This window comes from Gastrolobium bilobum, unplaced genomic scaffold, assembly GCF_033153095.1.
Source record: "Gastrolobium bilobum isolate Gb01-03AN ecotype WA unplaced genomic scaffold, APGP_CSIRO_Gbil_v1 utg4957, whole genome shotgun sequence".
In the NCBI taxonomy this organism is placed as follows: domain Eukaryota; kingdom Viridiplantae; phylum Streptophyta; class Magnoliopsida; order Fabales; family Fabaceae; genus Gastrolobium; species Gastrolobium bilobum.
Genome location: NW_026897021.1, coordinates 231,835 through 252,335, shown reverse-complemented (window position 1 = coordinate 252,335; position 20,501 = coordinate 231,835). Strand labels below are relative to the sequence as shown.

At 39.1% G+C, this 20,501-nt stretch overlaps 1 protein-coding gene across 1 annotated transcript; it reads left to right on the top strand.

The window, feature by feature from the left end:
• Window positions 1–584: 584 nt before the first annotated feature.
• Window positions 585–20,029, top strand: LOC133303489 (oxysterol-binding protein-related protein 3C). The gene is made up of 10 exons (XM_061503406.1): window positions 585–899; window positions 1,894–1,987; window positions 2,290–2,406; window positions 2,494–2,566; window positions 2,899–3,017; window positions 3,269–3,390; window positions 3,863–4,039; window positions 4,639–4,783; window positions 5,244–5,422; window positions 19,639–20,029. The coding sequence occupies exons 1-10, from the start codon at window positions 802–804 to the stop codon at window positions 19,883–19,885; spliced, it is 1,371 nt and encodes a 456-aa protein (XP_061359390.1). The 5' UTR covers window positions 585–801; the 3' UTR covers window positions 19,886–20,029.
• The last annotated feature ends 472 nt before the right edge of the window (window positions 20,030–20,501 follow it).

The window sequence follows — 20,501 nt, the reverse complement described above, 5'->3', positions numbered from 1 at the left end:
GACGGAACATAAATTTAATTTTGGATATTGTTCGATCAAAGGGATTGATGTTTATCTAATCAGCAATGAAAACGATGCGATCACTAGAGTTTATAGCAATGAGAGGGTCTTTGACTATTTATAGGAATAGTTTATATCAGCATGTGGTTGAGCTTAAATAAAATTCCTTTTCCTTGATACGCAAGGACCATACCCAAGATCCATAAAATCGATGCCATCATTTCAATAGAAAATAAATAATCAACATTACATACAATACGAGTATTATATTATGAAACGTAATCTGGCTTTGAGCATATAATAAAATACAATAGTACTTAATTTATTGAAGAGTATGCTAGTTTGAAAGAAAGTATTAGTAATTAATTACAAAGGCAGAGGAAAGTCAAAACATATTTTCCTTTAATTGTGGCCGTAAAAGACGATCCATGCTCCATTCCCATATTTTTGTTGCTATACACACGCGCCATTAAAGTAGCGTCGTGTGTTTACGCTGATGACATGACACTGCATTTGTAACACAAAACACAGACACAACTCCATACTGCAAACAAAACCGTTACAAACGCAATCGAAACTGAATTCCCTGTTCTCTTCTCTCTTAAGTATTTGAATTGAACACTCAAATCACTCATCGTTTTTTCTTCCCAGGCACTACTCTGTTTCCAATTTTCATTTCAAAACCAATAAAAAATAAAAATAAAAAAATTGGCAATTTCATTTGCTTCAGCGTCGAGGAGCCATCGTCGATTTCTTTTCCGTTTTGTCTGATCTTCTGAATTAGGGTTTTTTTTTAGAGAAATGGGTAGCTCCGAGAAGAATGAAAATAAGGGCTTTTTCGCTGCCATGAGTTCCGGCTTGTCCATGTTCAGCAATGCCATGCACCGATCTGTCAATGGGTACTTCACCTTCACCTTTCCTCATTTTATGTCAAATGAAGATTTCCATCATTGGATTCTCTTATTTCTATTCTTATTCATGCCTCTATATAGTTATATATATATTCCTATGTGTTGTGTCTTCATATATCTCTCATCTTATAGTTTGAAGTGCCGTTTACAACACCGGATGATTATGTAATATTTTTTGGCTTTTATTACTTGGAGCTTGACATCAAGTTCCATTAATCTCCGTTCACTTGTGTCCTTCAACTTGCATTCATATTGTGACAAGCAACCAACTTACATTCCCTTGTTACTTGTCTCTCATCTTATTCCACTTGATACATCTCAAGTGCATAGATAAGCATACCATATGAGGTAAAGACATAAATTTTGATCCAACTATAATAAAAGTGGTTGTAAGTATAACCTCTCCCCTTATAAGTATTGAGTACAGGACAGCAAAGACGTTATTATTATATTGTGGTTAGTTATTATTTCAAATGACTAGATGAAAGAATTATTGCTCCATGTACTTGTTCGTAGTCGTACTTCCTAGCTCTCAACACCACACTAGCAAGACTTATTGGGTAGTGTTCCATCAAGGATCTGCATTCAAGAGTAATATTCTACAGTTATAACTTCCAACATTGCAATTCTTATTGTTTTTAGTAACAAAGTTTGATGCTTGTAAACCGAGGTTTATGAACAGTTCTATCGTAGAATTAGATTCAGCCCGTTGTTATGTTACAATGTGTTCCCTTGACCATGTGAACTACTAGAAAAGGTAACTGGCTGTTTATCTAAATCACTTGCATTCTCAAGCAATGCAGAAAGCCAACGGAAATTTTATCCCAAACCTTTTGGTCCATGTACATCATTTTATGATGCTATCATCAATTTTAGTTTCAGATTTTATATCTTTTTCAAAGGATCTTGTCAGTTTCATCACTAAGAAATGTTGTGATTTGGAGGGGAACGTAAACTTGTGGGTGTTTCTCCTTGATTCTAGGATGCTGGGATATGAAGGGGTAGAAGTCATAAATCCGGAGGGAGGTAAAGATGATGCAGAGGAGGAAGCTCAGAGAGGAAGATGGAAACCCGAGGTCCTAATTTTCTTTCTTTGTTTTTTAATGTTATTTTATAATTCTAACTTTTTTTTTCATTACTGCTTTATTTTTTACTCCCTGTTTAGACATAAAAAAATCCTCATGGTTATCACTCCTCTGGCTCCCTTAAATTATCTGATTGTGTTGTTTTTTAGTTTCATTGATTATTGAGGATAAGGATGCTGCCCATTTTTTTAGTTTTATTTTATTCTTCTTTCTCTTCTTTAGCACATGCCTGATTCATACTTGGTTGTGATAACATTATTATTTTTTCCCCTCTCTTTGGCTTTTGTGTACAGGAAAGAGATAGTTACTGGAATATGATGCAGAAATATATTGGCTCAGATATAACATCAATGGTAACGCTACCAGTTATTATATTTGAACCGATGACTATGCTTCAGAAAATGGCAGAGGTTTGCATAACTTTATTCTTTTTCATAATTAAATTGCTTTATTTGTTTGTATTGGTGTTTGATTGAACTTCGAATTGCCTGAACTAGATATTGGAGTACTCCCACTTGTTAGATCAGGCAGATGAATGCGATGATCCATACATGCGGCTGGTGTATGCAAGTGAGTTATTTGTTCCCCTCTTATTTCTTTCTCATCTTTTAATCCTTTTATTCAATTGAATTGAATTGTTATCTTAAGAGATAATGGAGTGCATAGTTGATAAGAATGAATAGCATTCTATCTGGTTTTGACATGTGATCAAGGATTTAGATGATTTTTTTTATTTCATTTTTTGATAGAAAAGGATGTACATGATTGATCCCTAAATATTTTCTGCTATAAGGCCTGTTGTATTAGTTCTTATTCTTCTAATTGCAGTGAAGTATCTGTAAGCCTTGTGCATGTGCTTTCTGCTTATTTCTTTACCTTTGTAACTAATCTAATCATCACAGCATCTTGGGCTATATCTGTGTACTATGCGTATCAACGAACCTGGAAGCCTTTTAATCCTATCCTTGGAGAGACTTATGAAATGGTTAACCACAATGGGATTACATTTATTGCAGAACAGGTATTTTCTATGTATGTGATTCTAATGAGAACTTTCTCGTTCTCTCTCTCTCTCTCTGTCTTTCCACACTTTTTAGATCATGTTTCCTTTATTGTTAAGACCAGCATTTGGAGGAACTGCTATCTTCTTCTCATGCTTATTTTCTTTTGCATTGTTAGGTCAACACAATAGTTTATGGATTTTTATTTACTTTTATCTATTATCTTGTCCCTTATATTGGATATCTTATAGATATATATTTTTAATTTCAGGTGAGTCACCATCCCCCAATGAGTGCTGGACATGCTGAGAATGAGCATTTTACATATGATGTGACCTCGAAGTTAAAGACTAAGTTGTTGGGAAATTCTGTTGATGTTTACCCTGTTGGAAGGTGATCAATACATTGTATTTGTTTAGTTGATTACCTTACTATCTTATTCTATTCTTATTGTCCCTGATATTGTTTGTATTCTTCCAACTTCGTATTGCTGCATTCCCATGCCAGACTCTAATTGAGAGTTTGCTTATTATCTCTGTGCTCTTAGAAGATAGGGTTATGAGTATTTTCTTGCTGGGTAGAGATGACACATAATGGTATTTGAAGCATATTTGGTATGTCTGCTCTAATCTAATCACAACACTTTCCGAGAATCTCAAAACAAGTTTGTCACATTCAGTTTTGTAATGAGTCTTGATAAACTAATGCTGCGAGATGCAGTCTGTATAATGCTATATGAATATACACTAAATTATGCCTCCATTTAACTTTTTCTGTTCTCAGCAGAATTGTCATTTCCCCCCCAATATTTTTAGTCATTTTCTAGCTAGGAAGTAATTTTATGTTTGTGGATCATTGTTTTCAGAACACGTGTAACCCTCAAGAGGCAGGGTGTACTTTTAGATTTGGTGCCACCTCCTACAAAAGTTAATAACCTGATATTTGGCCGGACATGGATTGATTCACCTGGGGAGATGATAATGACAAATTTGACAACTGGGGACAAAGTTGTACTATACTTTCAACCATGTGGATGGTTTGGGTATGTAACATCATTTTCTTGTATTATTTTTCAATGAAAACGTTTTTGGTTGGTTCGTACTAGTACTATATTGGATTTAGATTCAACTTGTGGCATTTTTGTCGATGCTATTTCAGTTTGACTTCAATGTCAATGAAATTAAAATTAGTCTTAGAGTGTTATAGCATTAAATTTCCCTGTGCCACTTGACTATTTGATCTGGTTGTCCAGTACCTGTAAAAAGGGCAACCAAGTGCTATAAAGCTCCCACTATGCACAGGGTTCAAGGAAGGGTTAGACCCATTATGTGAGTCTATGGCAGTTACCTTGCATTTGCAAGAGGTTGATCGCATAATTGGAACTTGTGACCTCCGAATCATGTGGCAACAACACTAACTGTTGTGCCAAGGCTCCCCTCATTACTTATTTGTGCATTTTAAAATTGAGGATTTTTTAAAAATGGAATTGAGTGACTTAAACACTCTCTCCGTTTATTATTTCTATATTGTACTTCATCTTTCTCCATTCAGATATTAACTTATTTAAATAGCATATTTTCAGTTTATACAACCTTTCATATATCCCAGATTAACCTCTATCTGTTTCCTGATATCTCACAGGGCTGGTCGCTATGAAGTAGATGGATATGTTTATAATTCTGCCGAAGAGCCTAAAATATTGATGACTGGGAAATGGAATGAGTCAATGAGTTATCAACCTTGTGATTTGGAAGGAGAGCCTCTTCCAGACACAGAATTGAAAGAGGTGAATTTTCTGTTTTAATCTTCAAAATGATAATTACCAATTATCTGCTATTGGAATGTAACTTTGTTTTTTAATACTTGATTCCTGCTTTTTTCTTGGTCTATTTACGAATATGAAAGAGCACACATCAGTTTAAGAAACTTCATGATGTGATGGAAGAAGACAAGGATATATTCAAGTTTATTTTGATGATTTGTGATGCATTATGTCTTTCTCCGTGTAAAAATAAATTATTTGCAAATCAGTTGACAATAAACACCTTCATAATCCTTTAAAGTGTTGATTCTGAGCTCTTTGATTAGATGTTAGAATCTGTTGCTATCAAGAATCTGACATGCTACTTTGAAATAGAAGTATTTTTACTTTTATACTTTTTGCTTATATACATTAACTGGTGAAGGAACTAACAAAATTACTTATAATTGTTATTGGTATTTCCTCCGTAATTTTTATTCTGCAGGTTTGGCATGTTGCTGATATTCCGCGGAATGATAAATTCCAGTATACATATTTTGCACATAAAATAAACAGCTTTGACACTGCCCCTAAAAACATGTTGGCATCAGACTCTCGTTTACGTCCAGATAGATATGCACTTGAGATGGGTGATTTATACAAAGCTGGGGCAGAAAAGAGCAGGTAGCTTACCTTTCCTTTCATTCCCCTTGTGCCCGAAAACATGATAGGTCTTTCTAAAAGGAATACAAGTATAAAACTGAGTAACAGTTTTACTTGGTCAATGTTGTCTTCTGTAATTATTCACAATATTTATTACAACAATGTGAGGGTAAGTCTTGGAACAACGGTAAGATTGTTCCTTGTGATCAGAAGGTCACAAATTTGAGTCTTAGAAACAATCTTTTTGCAATAATGTAAGGGTAAAGCTGCATATAATCGATCCTCACCCCTACTGATAGGAATTTATCCCCTCCTATCAGCAAAAGAGGGAGACAATTTGTATATTAATGGAAATATAAACGATTACAGAACTATTGCAATAGAAAATGATAAAGAGCCAAAGCTCCCAGCTATGGAGACCCCTCCATTAGCCCTTCTACACCAGTAGAAACTGAACAGAATAATGCCTACCTCTTACTCACGCTCTCCACTCCATATAAACGTCTAAAAGTAATAACAACCCATAACAAACTATCCCACTCACTCTCTCACCATAACTGCCATTACAATGCTGATAAAAACAACTCATTACACGTCACACAATCTCTCTTTCCTTATTCCTATTCTTCCTTTGATAAACCAATATTGGATCAGCTTTTCTCTACTTGGGCTGCTCATTTCCTCCTTCGTTTGGGCCTGCTGTTGATGGGCTGCTACTGTTATCAATACCACCCTCTATAGCAACTGCCTTGTCCTCAAGGCAAAAATTTGGGAACTGCCCTTTAAGATCATTGACTTTCATCCAGGTAGCCTCTTCAACCGGTTTGGATTTCCAAAGAACCAACCACTCTTCATTGGAATTGCTCCCCTCCTTGACACTTCGCACGGCCAGCACTGATTCCGGCTCATGAATGTTGGTGTCCTCTACAGCCAACGCATCTGGTAATTCTCCTCTAGTTGTCACAGAACCGATGGCCTTCCTTAGTTGCGACACATGAAAAACAGGGTGGATACGAGACCCTTCAGGAAGCATCAGCTTGTAAGCCACAACCCCAATCTTCTTAATTACCTGGAATGGACAATAAAAACGCGCAGCTAGCTTGGGATTAATTCGTCTAGAGACTGACATCTGCCCGTGTGGCCTTAATTTCACATAAACCCAATCTCCAACAACAAATACTAAGTCCCTACGGTGAATATCTGCCTGTTTTTTCATAGAAGACTAAGCACGGACCAGGTGGTACTTAAGTCGGCGTAAGGCCTCATCTCTGTCATACAGAACTCTAGACACAGCGTCCACCTGAGTTTATCCCACCAAATAGTGTGTAATATTGGGAGGAGGGCGACCATATATAGCAGTAAAAGGAGTAGTATCAATTGAACTATGATAAGAAGTGTTATACCAGAATTCAGCCCATGAGATCCATAGTGACCAAAGCTTGGGCTGCTCAGAAGCAAAGCAACGTAAATATGTTTCAAGACAATGATTTACCACCTCGGTTTGGCCATCCGTTTGAGGATGATAGGAAGTGCTCATCCTTAAAACAGTCCCCTGCAATCTAAATAATTCCTTCCAAAAATTGCTAAGGAAAAGGGGGTCACGGTCACTTATGATAGACCTGGGTAATCTGTGAAGGCGAATCACTTCTTTAACAAATAACTCAGCAATGTTTTTAGCAGTAAAAGGATGTTTAACAAGAATAAAATGAGCATATTTTGATAAACGATCCACTACTGCTTAAATCACCTCATACCCTTGGGATTTAGGCAACCCGGAAATGAAATCCATGGAGACGTCCTCCCAAATCAGTTGAGGAACCGGTAGTGGTTGGAGAAGCCCAGCAGGAGTCAAGGTTTGGTGCTTATTTTTTTGACAAACATCATAGGACTTCACAAATGCCATAACCTGTTTGTGCATTCCCTTCCAGAAAACTCCACTAGCAAGTCTTTTAAATGTTCGAGTAAAACCCGAATGCCCTCCGGTGGGAGATGAATGAAATTCCCTCAACAATGCAGGGAAGAGAGAAGATCTGGAAGATAAAACCATGCGCCTCTTGTAAAACAACAACTCTCCCTGCAACAAATAATCAACAGGAGCATCTTGACCAGATTGGACGGCTGTTATAATATCTTGCAGCCATGGGTCAGATTTGTACTCATCTTTGACAATACTCGGATCTAACCAGTAGGGGCTGGATACCACGCTAGACAACTCAAGATCCGTTGGCTCCATCATTCTAGAGAGTGCATCAACGGCTTTATTTTCAGGCCCAGGTTTGTATATAACCTAAAACTGATATCCCATTAACTTAGATAACCAACAGTGCTGATCAGAAGTAGTAATCCGCTGAGACAATAAATGCTTTAAACTCTTATGGTCTGTATACACAGTAAAGGATCGCCCCAAAAGGTATGGACGCCAATGTTGAATGGCAAGGGTCAAGGCCATAATCTCTTTCTCATACACTGACTTTGCAAGGTTCCTTGGAGCAAGAGCCTTGCTATAGTAAGCAATGAGTTGTTTTTCTTGCATCAAGACAGCACCTAAACCAGTGCCAGAAGCGTCACACTCAATTACGAATTCTTTAGAGAAGTTAGGAAGAGCTAATATCGGGGAAGACGTAAGAAGCTCCTTCAACTGGTCGAAGGCTGCCTTGGCAGCATCATTCCAATCAAAACCGTCCTTCTTGGTGAGCTCAGTCAGTGGTTACGCAATCTTACCATAGTCTTTAATGAAACGCCGGTAATAGCCCGTTAACCCCAAAAACCCACGGACTCCCTTAACATTCTGTGGCTGTGGCCACCCAATTACAGCTTGAATCTTTGAAGGGTCCATGGCCACACCTTGGAGTGAAATAACATGGCCCAAATACTCCACAGATTCTTCACCAAAGCTGCACTTCTTCCGTTGAACCATAAGGTGATGTTCCTGCAACAAAGATAACACCTCTGTCAAATGGCATAAATGAGTTTCCCAGGTGGGGCTATATACAAGAATATCGTCAAAAAACACTAAAACGTGTTGACGAAGTTTTTCCCGGAAAACTGAGTTCATGGTGGATTGAAAAGTGGATGGTGCATTTGTTAAGCCAAAAGGCATAACAAGATACTCATAATGCCCATCATGTGTACGGAACGCGGTTTTATGAGTATCCTCAGGCCTTACCCTTATTTGGTGAAAACCCGATTTCAAATCAATTTTAGAAAAGTACCTAGCACCATAGAGTTCGTCCAGCAACTCATTAATGGTAAGGATGGGGTACTTATCTGGGACGGTGACTTTGTTCAAGGCCCTATAGTCCACACACATCCTCCACGTACCATCTTTCTTCTTAACTAATATAACGGGACTGGAAAAAGGGCTGACACTGTGTTTAATTTCCCCTTCCTACAGTAGCTCCTTTACTTGCCTTTCAATCTCATCTTTGTGATGATGAGCATATCGATAGGGCCGAACACTCACTGGACCCGTGCCTGGAATTAAATTGATGGCGTGATCGTGTTCTCGAAATGGGGGTAGCTCTGGTCTCTTGTTGAACACACTCTGGAACTGAGTAAGTACTTGTGTAAGGGCCACTTGTTGCTCCCCTGTCAGATGCGAACATATGGGGTTATCGGACTCACTTTCCTCCCTTTTGGCTACCGTCCCTGCCTCATGCAGCAAACCTTGCAGAGCTACGGGTAGAATTCTGGCACGTATTTGGTATCCTCGAAGCAGAATCGTCCTCCCCTGATGGGAAAATTGCATCGTCTTCTTCTTCCAGTCTTGACACACCTCGCCTAGCGTCTCCAGCCACTCCATCCCCAAAATTAGGTCAACACCACCCAAATCCAAAAGATAAGCTCTTATCGTCAGTTGGTGCCTTCCTAAATGGAGGTTGAGCTCAGTACATCTTCCTCTTGATAACCTCCGGCTGCCGTCTCCCAGACAGACGCTGAACTCTTTGGTATTTTTGACCGACAGATTAAGCGAATCGACCAACTCTGGAGCGATGAAATTGTGGCTTGCTCCGCTGTCGATCAGTACCAGTACTGGGAACCCCTCCAATTCGCCTTCGATTTTCATCGTCTTCGCTTGAACCACCGCGTCGGGTCCCTGTTCACCGCCGCTCTCCTTTTCACAGTTGACATGATTGCACACCATCTCCCATCCTTCTGTGCCCTCTTTCTCTTTTGTATTGGTGAGATCATTTGAGTCCCCTATGACGTCGTCTTCTTCCCAGATTAGTAGACAAAATTGCTTATCTGGGCATTGGTGGGTTGGGCTAAAATTTTGCCCACATTTGAAACAAGTGTTAAACTTAGAGAAATTGGGATAAAACCTTATGTTCTCCTCTGGAGAATTCTCATTTAAATAGTATGATATAATTACACAATCATAACTATACAATCATAACCTACAGCTAGCTAATTAATTAAGGATATAATTACACAATCATAACCTACAGCTGGCTAATTAATTAAGGATATAATTACAAATCATAACCTACAGTTGGCTAATTAATTAAGGATATAATTACAAATCTGCACAAATAATGCCAAATATTCTGCTCATCAATTCTATTGACATCCCCCCTCAAATTGATGCTGGTGAATCTACAAGCATCAATTTGCTGACGAGGAAATTATGTCGTTGACGTGTCAAAGACTTGGTGAGGATGTCAGCTAGTTGAACAGATGTTGAGACATGAGGTAGAGTGATAATTCTACGGTCATAAGCTTCCCTGATTGAATGACAATCGACCTCTATGTGCTTTGTTCTTTCATGGTATATAGGATTTGCTGCAATCTGTATGGCACTTGTATTATCAGCATACAACAGAGTTGGTGTTGCTTGTGAATAACCAAGTTCTGAAAGAAGACCCCGTAACCAAATAATCTCAGAGCATGCTGCAGACATGGACCGATATTCTGCTTCAGTGGAGGATTTAGAGACAGATTCTTGTTTCTTGCATTTCCAGGAGATAGGGGCATCTCCTAAAAACATACACCAGCCAGTAGTAGACTTCCTTGTGTCGGGACATCCAGCCCAATCAGCATCGCTGTATGCTTGAAGTTGTATTGTTGCATTTGTCGGAAAGAAGATACCACGGCTGGGAGTGGCCAACAAATATTTAATGATTCGTTGTACTGCTGTAAGATGCAAGTGTCTAGGATTTTGCATGAATTTGCTGACTGTGTGGACAGCAAAAGAGATATCAGGTCTTGTGATGGTGAGGTAGATGAGACTTCCTACCAACTTTCGATATAAAGTTGGGTCTTGTAGAAGCTCACATTCATCCCGTCTTAACTTTACATTAACTTCCATGGGAGTGTCAACCATAGTTGCAGTGGTGAGACCAGCTAGCTGAATTAGATCCTGAGTATATTTGTGCTAAGTGTAACACCCCGTGTATACCCGGAATATTAACATTACATCGTATTAAGCGGTGCTTAATTAAAAATTGCGGAATATTCTTTTTCTTTTCAATTATGACGTCATTATCAATTACCAACTTGATTACTTAATCAATTTCATAAAATATCGCCTGTATGTAAATTGCAATAAGACATCTACCGAAATACCTCAATATATAGATAAAGTGTGTATCTAAATCACGACATTACATCAAGTAATCCGGACAATATCCTGATACATTATTACAACTCCAAAAGACTCAAGACATAATAATACTATGTGTCATGGACAATCCCCATGCTCACCAAATAGACATAGTAAACAACAATCTCAACATAAAACTCCAAAATCATAACTGAAGCTATAAGCATATAACAGCATGCAAATCCAGCATCCAATCATAGCAGCATAAAATAACAGCATTCTAACTCAGCTCCGGCCTCCTGCCACCTGAGGTCTCAACATTACCTGATCCTGAAATAAGCATTCCCCAAACGTGGGGTGAGATATCTAAACTAGAAATCTCAGTAAGACAAGGGGTCCTCAAGGATCTTCCACCCCAAGCTCACTTACATGTGCAATATAAGTTCAAAAGCATTTATATCATTATCAGTTCCAAAAACTATGTAGTGCAACAGATATCTATGCCATATGTGTAATCACTATCTACTGGCCAGAGAAATGTAGGAATACGTCTATTCCCTACATATAGTACAAGGAACACCGCTTGCACCTCACCCACAGCCTCACCCTCTTGTATGTTCTACATACTCAGGCTTACCGTATAGGTGGAACACCTCCATGCATATCAACAAGGCACTAACATATAATAGCTCAACAGCATTTCCAAAACATCAAAAGCATGCATAATCATAAATAGCGGAAAACATAAACAGCATCCATATCCAGTCATGGCAGCAATACAGCATAATATCATCAACTAAGCTCTGGCCTCCTGCCGCCAGAGGCATCAGTCACCAAACTACCAGAACCTGAAATAAGCATTCCCCAAACGTGGGGTGAGATCTCTAAACAAGAAATCTCAGTAAGACAAGGGGTCCTCAAGGATCTTCCACCCCAAGCTCACTTACATGTGCAATATAAGTTTAAAAGCAGATATCATCATCAGTTCTAAAATAGTGCAATGCAGCAGATAATCATGTCATGTGTGTCAATTCTATTCTACTGGCCAGAGAAATGCAGGATTTACATACGCCAAATACCCATACTAGTGCAAGACGCTACTTGCATTCACCCCGTATCACCCTATCGTATGACGCAACATACTCAGGATTACCGTCAAGATGAAACAACACATGCATATTAAAAGCCATTACACGTAAAGCTCAACAACATTTCAAATATTCAAAGCATGTAACACAGCATGCATACAACCATACCCCCATGGGACATGGTGGAACCACAACATGGCTAAACCGAGGACACGAAAGCTTACCTCTAAGCTAGCTATCCAATGCCACAAGCTCAAAGTCCAACACAGCAGATCACAATCTGATATGGACCAAACATAAATCAATAACATGTACCACATGCATACAAATTAAAGACAACGCCTTTTCATTACGTTTTCAAGTCTTAAAGCTTCTAACAAAGCCACAAGCCCTTAATCCCATGATTCTGGCTTAATCAATTAAATACAGAAGTTCAACTTCATCAAACTAGGGTCCACAAACCCCCAATAGCCTACTGTACACACAACACAGCTGCTGTTCTGCGAAATCCCAGAATATCCGGATATCTCACTGTCCATATCCGGATATCCCAAAACCACGTATCCGGATATCCAATATCCGGATATCAGTTCGACAAATATCTGGATATCTCACGACAGAATGCAGTTTCTGCATTTTCGTGAAGATATCCCTAAAAGGTTCTCTTTTACCGATTTTATACACCTAATCATGCATTTCTAGGTGTGTTCAACATTACCCAACAACAAGTTATCATCTTTTAGTCATTAGATGCATCAAGGTACCATTTTTAAGCCTTAAAACTCAAGTTAAAAGGTTGGTACACATACCACAGCTCAAAAACAGCAAAGGGAGATGCTCTTGGAGCTCACAATCAGTCTCAAGCTACTGTCACAAGAGGATGCACGAAAATGAACACAAGATGACTCTTTTACTCAACAAGAAGACACCTTGAAGCATCAAAATGCCAACAAAAGGTCACACCCCTCAAGAACAGCAAACACAGCTCTTCAAACTCCCTCACACAGGTTCTCTAACTCAGAAACACCACCCCAATGTAGTCCCAAGGCCAACCCTCACCCTCACCAAGTGTTTAAATGGAAGAACAAGCATCAAAGGTGAATGCTTGCTCAAGAAATGGTGAAGAAGGCAAGGAAGGAGTGTTTTCTGGTCAGCCTCCAAGTTACTCACGAATAGAAATCTGATCCTAGGGTTTTGTGCCCATAATGGGAGTATTTATAGCCCAAACACACTTAAACACACAGTATTAACTTTAATTGCTACGCTTAGCATTTTAATCCCAAACTTTGGATTCTGAAACTACATAATTTTCTAAGATTTATCATATTTTTCTTATAATTTTCTGAGTAACTTTCCGATACGCGCTTTTCAAAGCCAGTACCGGTTTCTAGCACCAGTTCTCATTATTTGGACTTGAAACTCGTTTTACAAGTCCTACATATTATTCTAGTAATTATCGTGCACTTACATTAATTTTCCGGGATACTTTTTTGGCACGGATTTATACCGACTAGCGGAACCGGTATCTGCACTTTTCTTCCGAGAAGCGACTTTCAGCATTCTAATTCACTTACCAATATTATTAAGCCTCATAAATAATTATAAGGGTCAATTATGGAATCATTTCCTATTTTCTCATAATTAATTAATTAAATACCTTAATTAACGGTGCGGGTTCTTACACTAAGTGACAAAGATGCCTTTTGTTGGAATTGTACTTCTAATCCCAAGAAATAAGTGAGCTGTCCAAGATCTTTCATGTGGAAAGTTGTATGCATCAATTGTTTGATTGTAGTGATAGCCTCTTGATCTGAGCCGGTGACGATAATGTCATCCACATAAACAAGGAAAATCACAATTCCTTTGGAGGTCCTTTGTAGAAAAAGAGATGGATCATAGCTACTTTGGATGAAGGAAAAACCAAGTAATGTTGTGCTAAACTTTTCAAACCACACTCTTGGTGCCTGTTTTAATCCATATAAAGAACGTTTTAGCTTACAAACAGTATTAGGTAATAGTGAGGGCATACCCGTAGGAAGTTTGATGTAAACTTCTTCTTTGAGGTCACCATGAAGGAAGACATTTTTGACATCTAGCTAGTGAATTGGCCAAGATTCAGATGCAGCAATGGCAATAATAGTCCGCACAGTAGTCATCTTGGCCACCGGCGCAAAGGTCTCTTCATAGTCTAGGCCATATTCTTGCTTATTTCCAAGAACAACCAATCTAGCCTTGTATCGATCGATGGATCCATCTGAACGCAACTTTATAGTGAATACAAATTTACTGCCAAGAGGTTTAACCGATGAAGGACATGGAACAATGTCCCATGTTTGATTTTCCTCTAGTGCAAGAAGTTCAGTCTCTATAGCATCCTGCCAACATTTATGCTCCACTGCCTGTTTATATGACGAAGGAATAGGAATAGATGCTAAAGTTGCTGTCAAAGATAAAGATTCAGAAACACCATACTTTTCCGGTGGTTTACGAATGCGAGTACTGCGACGTAAAGGGGCAGGTTCTAGTGCATGCACTGGATCAGCAGCTAGAGAATGATCAGAAGGGGGCCTTGAAGGGATTGAAGTCTGAATTGGTGGAACAGTCGGACGTCTTTGGTAGACAATGACAGGAGGACGAGCTTGGTCTTCTGCAAAACTGTTAGGAAACAATGGCAAGACAGATTTGGATGTAGAAGATTGAGTGTCTTGGTTAGTAGCAAAAAAATATGTATCTTCTTGAAAAATGACATTTCTAGAAACCCGAATCCTATGTAAGTGAGGATCATAGCATAAAAAACCTTTTTGATGGGCTGAGTAACCAAGAAAAGCACATTTAACAGATTGAGCTGTGAGTTTGGTGCGTTCTGGTGGCTGAAGATGAACATAACAGACACAATCAAAGGTGCGAAGAGTTGAATAATTGGGTTGCTTACCAAATAACCTTAAGAAAGGGGAATCATTGTGCAAGACTGGAGAAGGCAGCCGATTAATAAGGTGGACAGCAGTTGAGAGAGCTTCACACCAAAAACGAGAGGGTACTAAAGAGTCCAACATTAAGGTACGGACAACATCAAGAAGATGACGGTTTTTTCTTTCAGCTATCCCATTTTGTTGGGGTGTGGAAGGACACGACCTTTGAGATAATATACCATTTTTCTGCAAGAACTCTTGAAACAAATGAGATGTGTATTCCCCCCCATTGTCAGAACGCAGAGTTTTAATTTTTGATGCAAACTGAGTTTGAACATAGGAATGAAAAAATTGGAATGCAGAGAAAGCTTCAGCTTTAGATCGCAAAAAATAGACCCATGTGAAACGACTATAGTCATCAATAAAAGTGATAAAATATTTGTAATGTGCATGAGATATTACAGGTGTGATGCCCCATAAATCACTGTGAATTATGTCAAAAGGCTGATTTACATTTGATTGATGAACTGGAAATGGTAGAATTTTACTTTTACCAAGTTTACAAGAATTGCAATCAAATTGAACAGCACTAAAAGATGGGAAATGTTTATTGCCAAGAACTCCAGATTTCATTAAGGCATAAAGTACATTCGAATTTGGGTGACCAAGACGCTTATGCCATAATTGAAAATTAACAGTTGCAGAATTACAAGAAATAAAAGGCTGAAAAGAACATGGTGACAACAATGAATAAAGAGGAAAAAGACGTCCAACTTTAGGCCCCTTCGCGATCACCTTCCCTGAGTGTTGATCCTGCACATGACAACCAAACTTTGAGAATTCAAATTTGCAATCACTGTCAACTAATTGACCAACTGAAATAAGGTTACTGGTGAGATCAGGGGAAACATAAACATTGGTAAGAGATGAAGAAATATCACCAATTGCTGTGATAGGTAAATTGTTTCCATCCGGAGTGTGTATTTGTAAATTACCAGAGTAATTTGTAACATTGGTAAGAGAAGAAACATTGTTGGTCATATGATTGGATGCGCCAGAGTCAAAGTACCAAGGAGAGCTGGATAAAGAAACTTTACCTGAAAGACCCAAAGCAGAAAATGCAGAAACAATCATTTGTTGAACCATTTCAGGGGTTAAAGTTGGCACAAAAACAGACGGATTCTGATCCACAGAAACAGGAGTAGTAGAAGAGCCAACAGTGGCAGTGAAGGCTGTTGCATTTCTCTGTGGTTGTCTGATTTGACATTCTTTGATGATGTGACCTTTTTTTGCAGTAATTACAGAACTTTTTAGGACAGTTTGAAGCAAAATGTCCATGGCCTTTGCAGCATAAACATTGGACAATACTCATGTCTCGACCTCGTGGTTTGGCTTGTACTGCATACGCTACAGGAAGGGAGGCAGATTTCTGGTGTTCCATGTTTGTCTGAGTAAGGAGACGTTGTTCTTCACGAAGCAATTCATTTAGACATTCATCCAAGGAGGGAACAGGAGCCCTGTTCATTAGGTTGGTGCGAATGCCCTCAAAAGTAGATCTCAATTTCATAAGAAATTGATCTCGTTTTGTGGTGTCATGAACATTTTGGACTGCAGTTTGTCCTTCAGTCGACAAATCTTTATAGACAATGTCAGTATATTCAGCCCAAAGATTCATGAAATGAGAATAGAATTCAGAAATTGAGAGACTATCCTGTTGAAAAAGAGAAATTTCATGTTCAAGCTGGAACCTGCGAGCAGTGTTTGTTTGGTTATAAATTTTCTTCAAATAGTCCCACATCTTTGCTGTCGTTGTGAAGGGTCTGAGATTGAGGACAATACTAGGCTCAACAGAGCCTATGATCCAAGTCATTACCTGTGCATCTTTGGCCTCCCATTGGGCATGTGCCGCTTGGTGCGTAGTTTTGTCAGGAGCAGAATTAGTTCCGTCAACATGACCCCAAAGCTCCTTGCCTTTGACGAAGATCTGGAACTGAAATGCCCAGGTGGAGTAGTTCTTTCCATTAAGACGAACAAAAAGAACATCATATTTTTCAGTAGACATGATGCTGAGAAAAATCGCGAGAGGAAAAAAAAACAAGAATCGTGACGTGAACAGTACGCGCAAAAGACTAGAACTTGGGAACTCAGAGACTGTGAGCACAGGGAAAAATTTAGTAACGAAACCTAGACTGATACCATGTTAAACTTAGAGAAATTGGGATAAAACCTTCTGTTCTCCTTTGGAGAATTCTCATTTAAATAGTATGATATAATTACACAATCATAACTATACAATCATAACCTACAGCTAGCTAATTAATTAAGGATATAATTACACAATCATAACCTACAGCTGGCTAATTAATTAAGGATATAATTACAAATTATAACCTACAGCTAGCTAATTAATTAAGGATATAATTACAAATCTGCACAAATAATGCCAAATATTCTACTCATCAATTCTATTGACAACAAGAGCCCTTAGCCCTTCGATCCAGCATCTCATGGTACGGTAAGTTTCTGATCCCCTTGTAATTGGGCCCATTTCTCCTCTCACCTGGTTTGTTGGGCCTATCCTCAGATCTCATAGGTTGGGCCTGACTCCCAACAGTTGGCGATTTGTTTGGGTAACGCTCACCTTCGGCGACAGACACCACTCCGCGACGGAATTGGTTCTGGTCACGCGATGGTGGCTTCCACTTCCCTCCCAATATCTTGCGCTCCACCATCCTTGCTATGGAGATCATCTTCTAGCGGTTTTGCGGTTCCAGGGAGAGCACTTCGAGCTTGATCTCTTCTGAGACCACCGACAAATAAACCCATGTATTGTTCGTCCGGCATGGGAGAAATCTGAGCTGATAACATTTCAAAGGCTTCGACATATTCATCCATTGTTCCTCCTTGTAGCAGTTCTTTCAATTGAGCAAACGGGTTGCCAAAGTGACCTTCTCCATATCGATCAAACAGGGCGTGCTTGAACCGTTCCCAGTCTAGTTGTGCGTCCGATTCCTTGAGCACCTTAAACCAATGCCAGGTGGAACCCTCCATACAAATTTGGGAGTATTGCATGCGCATGGTAGGTGGTGTCCCTTAGACGGCGAAATAAGCTTCGGCTCTGGCAACCCAGCCTACCGGATCTGTTCCGGCGAAAACTGGAAGTTCTATTCTCTTCGCCTTAATTCGATACTCATCACACTGAGTCTCATTATGAGTTACCTTAGTGACTACCTCACTGTCACCATTTTTTTCTACTCCTTTTCATTTAGATGTCTCACTGCTTTCTGCCACAGTGATTACCGGAACCTCCGTGGATGATTGACGATGCTGAAACCCGTCTTTTACTTCCGCGTGTAAAGCTTGTAAGCTTTTTGCAATTTCTGCAACGCTAGTAACCAAGGCACCGAGCTTAACGGAATGGTCCGAAAGCTGACTGGAATGGCCCTTAGATGTTATATCTTGTGATCGGAGGTGTAAAGAACCAATTCAACCCAAAAGCTTAAACTGGTGGGTAAGGGTTTTTTAATGGTTTTATATATCTCAACACGCCCCCTCACACGAGAGCCCACTGGGCTTGAAGAGTGGACAATGCATAGACCCACCTACCTGTGCGAAGAAAGAAATTTCACTAGAAAGAAAGTGGGGGACAGTGAGGATCGAACCCGGGACACAATACTCTGATACCATGTAAAGAACCAATTCAACCCAAAAGCTTAAGCTGGTGGATGAGGGCTTTTTAATGGTTTTATATATCTCAACAGGAGGATTGCCTCTTGTGAGCGAAGTGAGTTTTCTACTGCTGTCATTCTTGTTTCAAGTGTATCTACCCTCTGAGACGTCATTCTTGTGAGCATAAACTACTCAAACGTCAATACTCCCTCAACACACTCTCAATCAACTCTCAACAAGAGCACCAATTTGATAGGAATTTATCCCCTCCTATCCGCAAAAGAGGGAGACAATTTGTATATTAATGGAAATATAAACGATTACAGAACTGGTGCAATAGAAAATGATAAAGAGCCAAAGCTCCCAGCTATGGAGACCCCTCCATTAGCCCTTCTAACCAGTAGAAACTGAACAGAATAATGCCTACCTCTTACTCACGCTCTTCACTCCATATAAACGTCTAAAAATAATAACAACCCATAACAAACTATCCCACTCACTCTCTCACCATAACTGCCATTACAATGCTGATAAAAACAACTCATTACACGTCACACAATCTCTCTTTCCTTATTCCTATTCTTCCTTTGATAAACCAATATTGGATCAGCTCTTCTCTGCTTGGGCTGCTCATTTCCTCCTTCGTTTGGGCCTGCTGTTGATGGGCTGCTACTGCTATCACCTACCCTCGTAAGTTGGGGAGCCTCGTGGATTGAGATTTGTTATTTTTTTATTTATTACGCCAATGTGGTTCAGCTGGATGGAATTACCTTTTTTGTTTTTTTTTTTCAAGAGAAGGAGGGGTCGGGTTTCTGATCATTCAACAAGATGGCAGAGAATTCTGTTGTTTTCAATGTTGATCTATCACTCTTGTGCCTAGTGATTGCAATGTGGCAGTAGTTAGAAATTAACATTTTTCAAACTGAGAATTTTTTAGGCCTTTGATCCAGTGTCAGCCCCTTCAAGAGAAAAAGGGCTCCAGTTTCTCCGTTTTTCCTACCGGTATTTATGTTGTTTGTTCCCTTACAGTTTGGAGGAGAGGCAACGTGCTGAAAAGAAAACTAGAGAGGCCAAAGGGCATAAATTCACACCAAGATGGTTTGATTTAACCGAAGAAGTGACATCGACTCCTTGGGGTGATTTGGAGATCTACCAATACAATGATAAATTCACTGAACATCGGGCTGCTGTTGACAACTCGGACAACATTGATGATGTTGATATTAAATCAACTGAATTCAATCCATGGCAGTATGGTAACTTGTCCACAGAATGAGTAGTTTCAATTTTTTGTTTTTGGACGTGCAGTTAGTTCATGCAACCTTTTTTTTAGTTGATACGTAGAAGAAATTTGTTTGCTGGTTGTTGGCTTGTGGAGATTGTATCTGCAGCTCATTATTATGCCTTATTGATCATTTTTTTGGGGGTATAATTGATCTTAGTATTTCAAATGTGATATATATGTTTTGCATGGGTGGTTGTATATATCAGTTGTTGTTGAACAAGTGAAACATTTTAGCACGTTTTATTTAATCAGAAAATTTTGTCAAGAGTAACATGCAAAAAATGTTGTAGGATTCTAAATATTTTACGTGTAATACATTTGCCCTACCATTCCTTCCATGGTTAGTTTCAAGAGTGCTATATGCACACGCCTCTGGAAAGAATACATTAATGTTATAGAAAGCATATCCCAATCGAAGATCATGCTTGCCGTGTACTGTATGAAACCTTGGTATGCATTATAAACATACGCAAGAACCAGTTCGTTATTATCTCTAACTTAGTTTGCTATTTTACGTGGAAAAAGAAAAAGTTGAGAATGGGAGATAGATGTTTTGTTATTTCAATTCAACCCCTATTATCGAATGACCACAACTTAAAACGAGGGA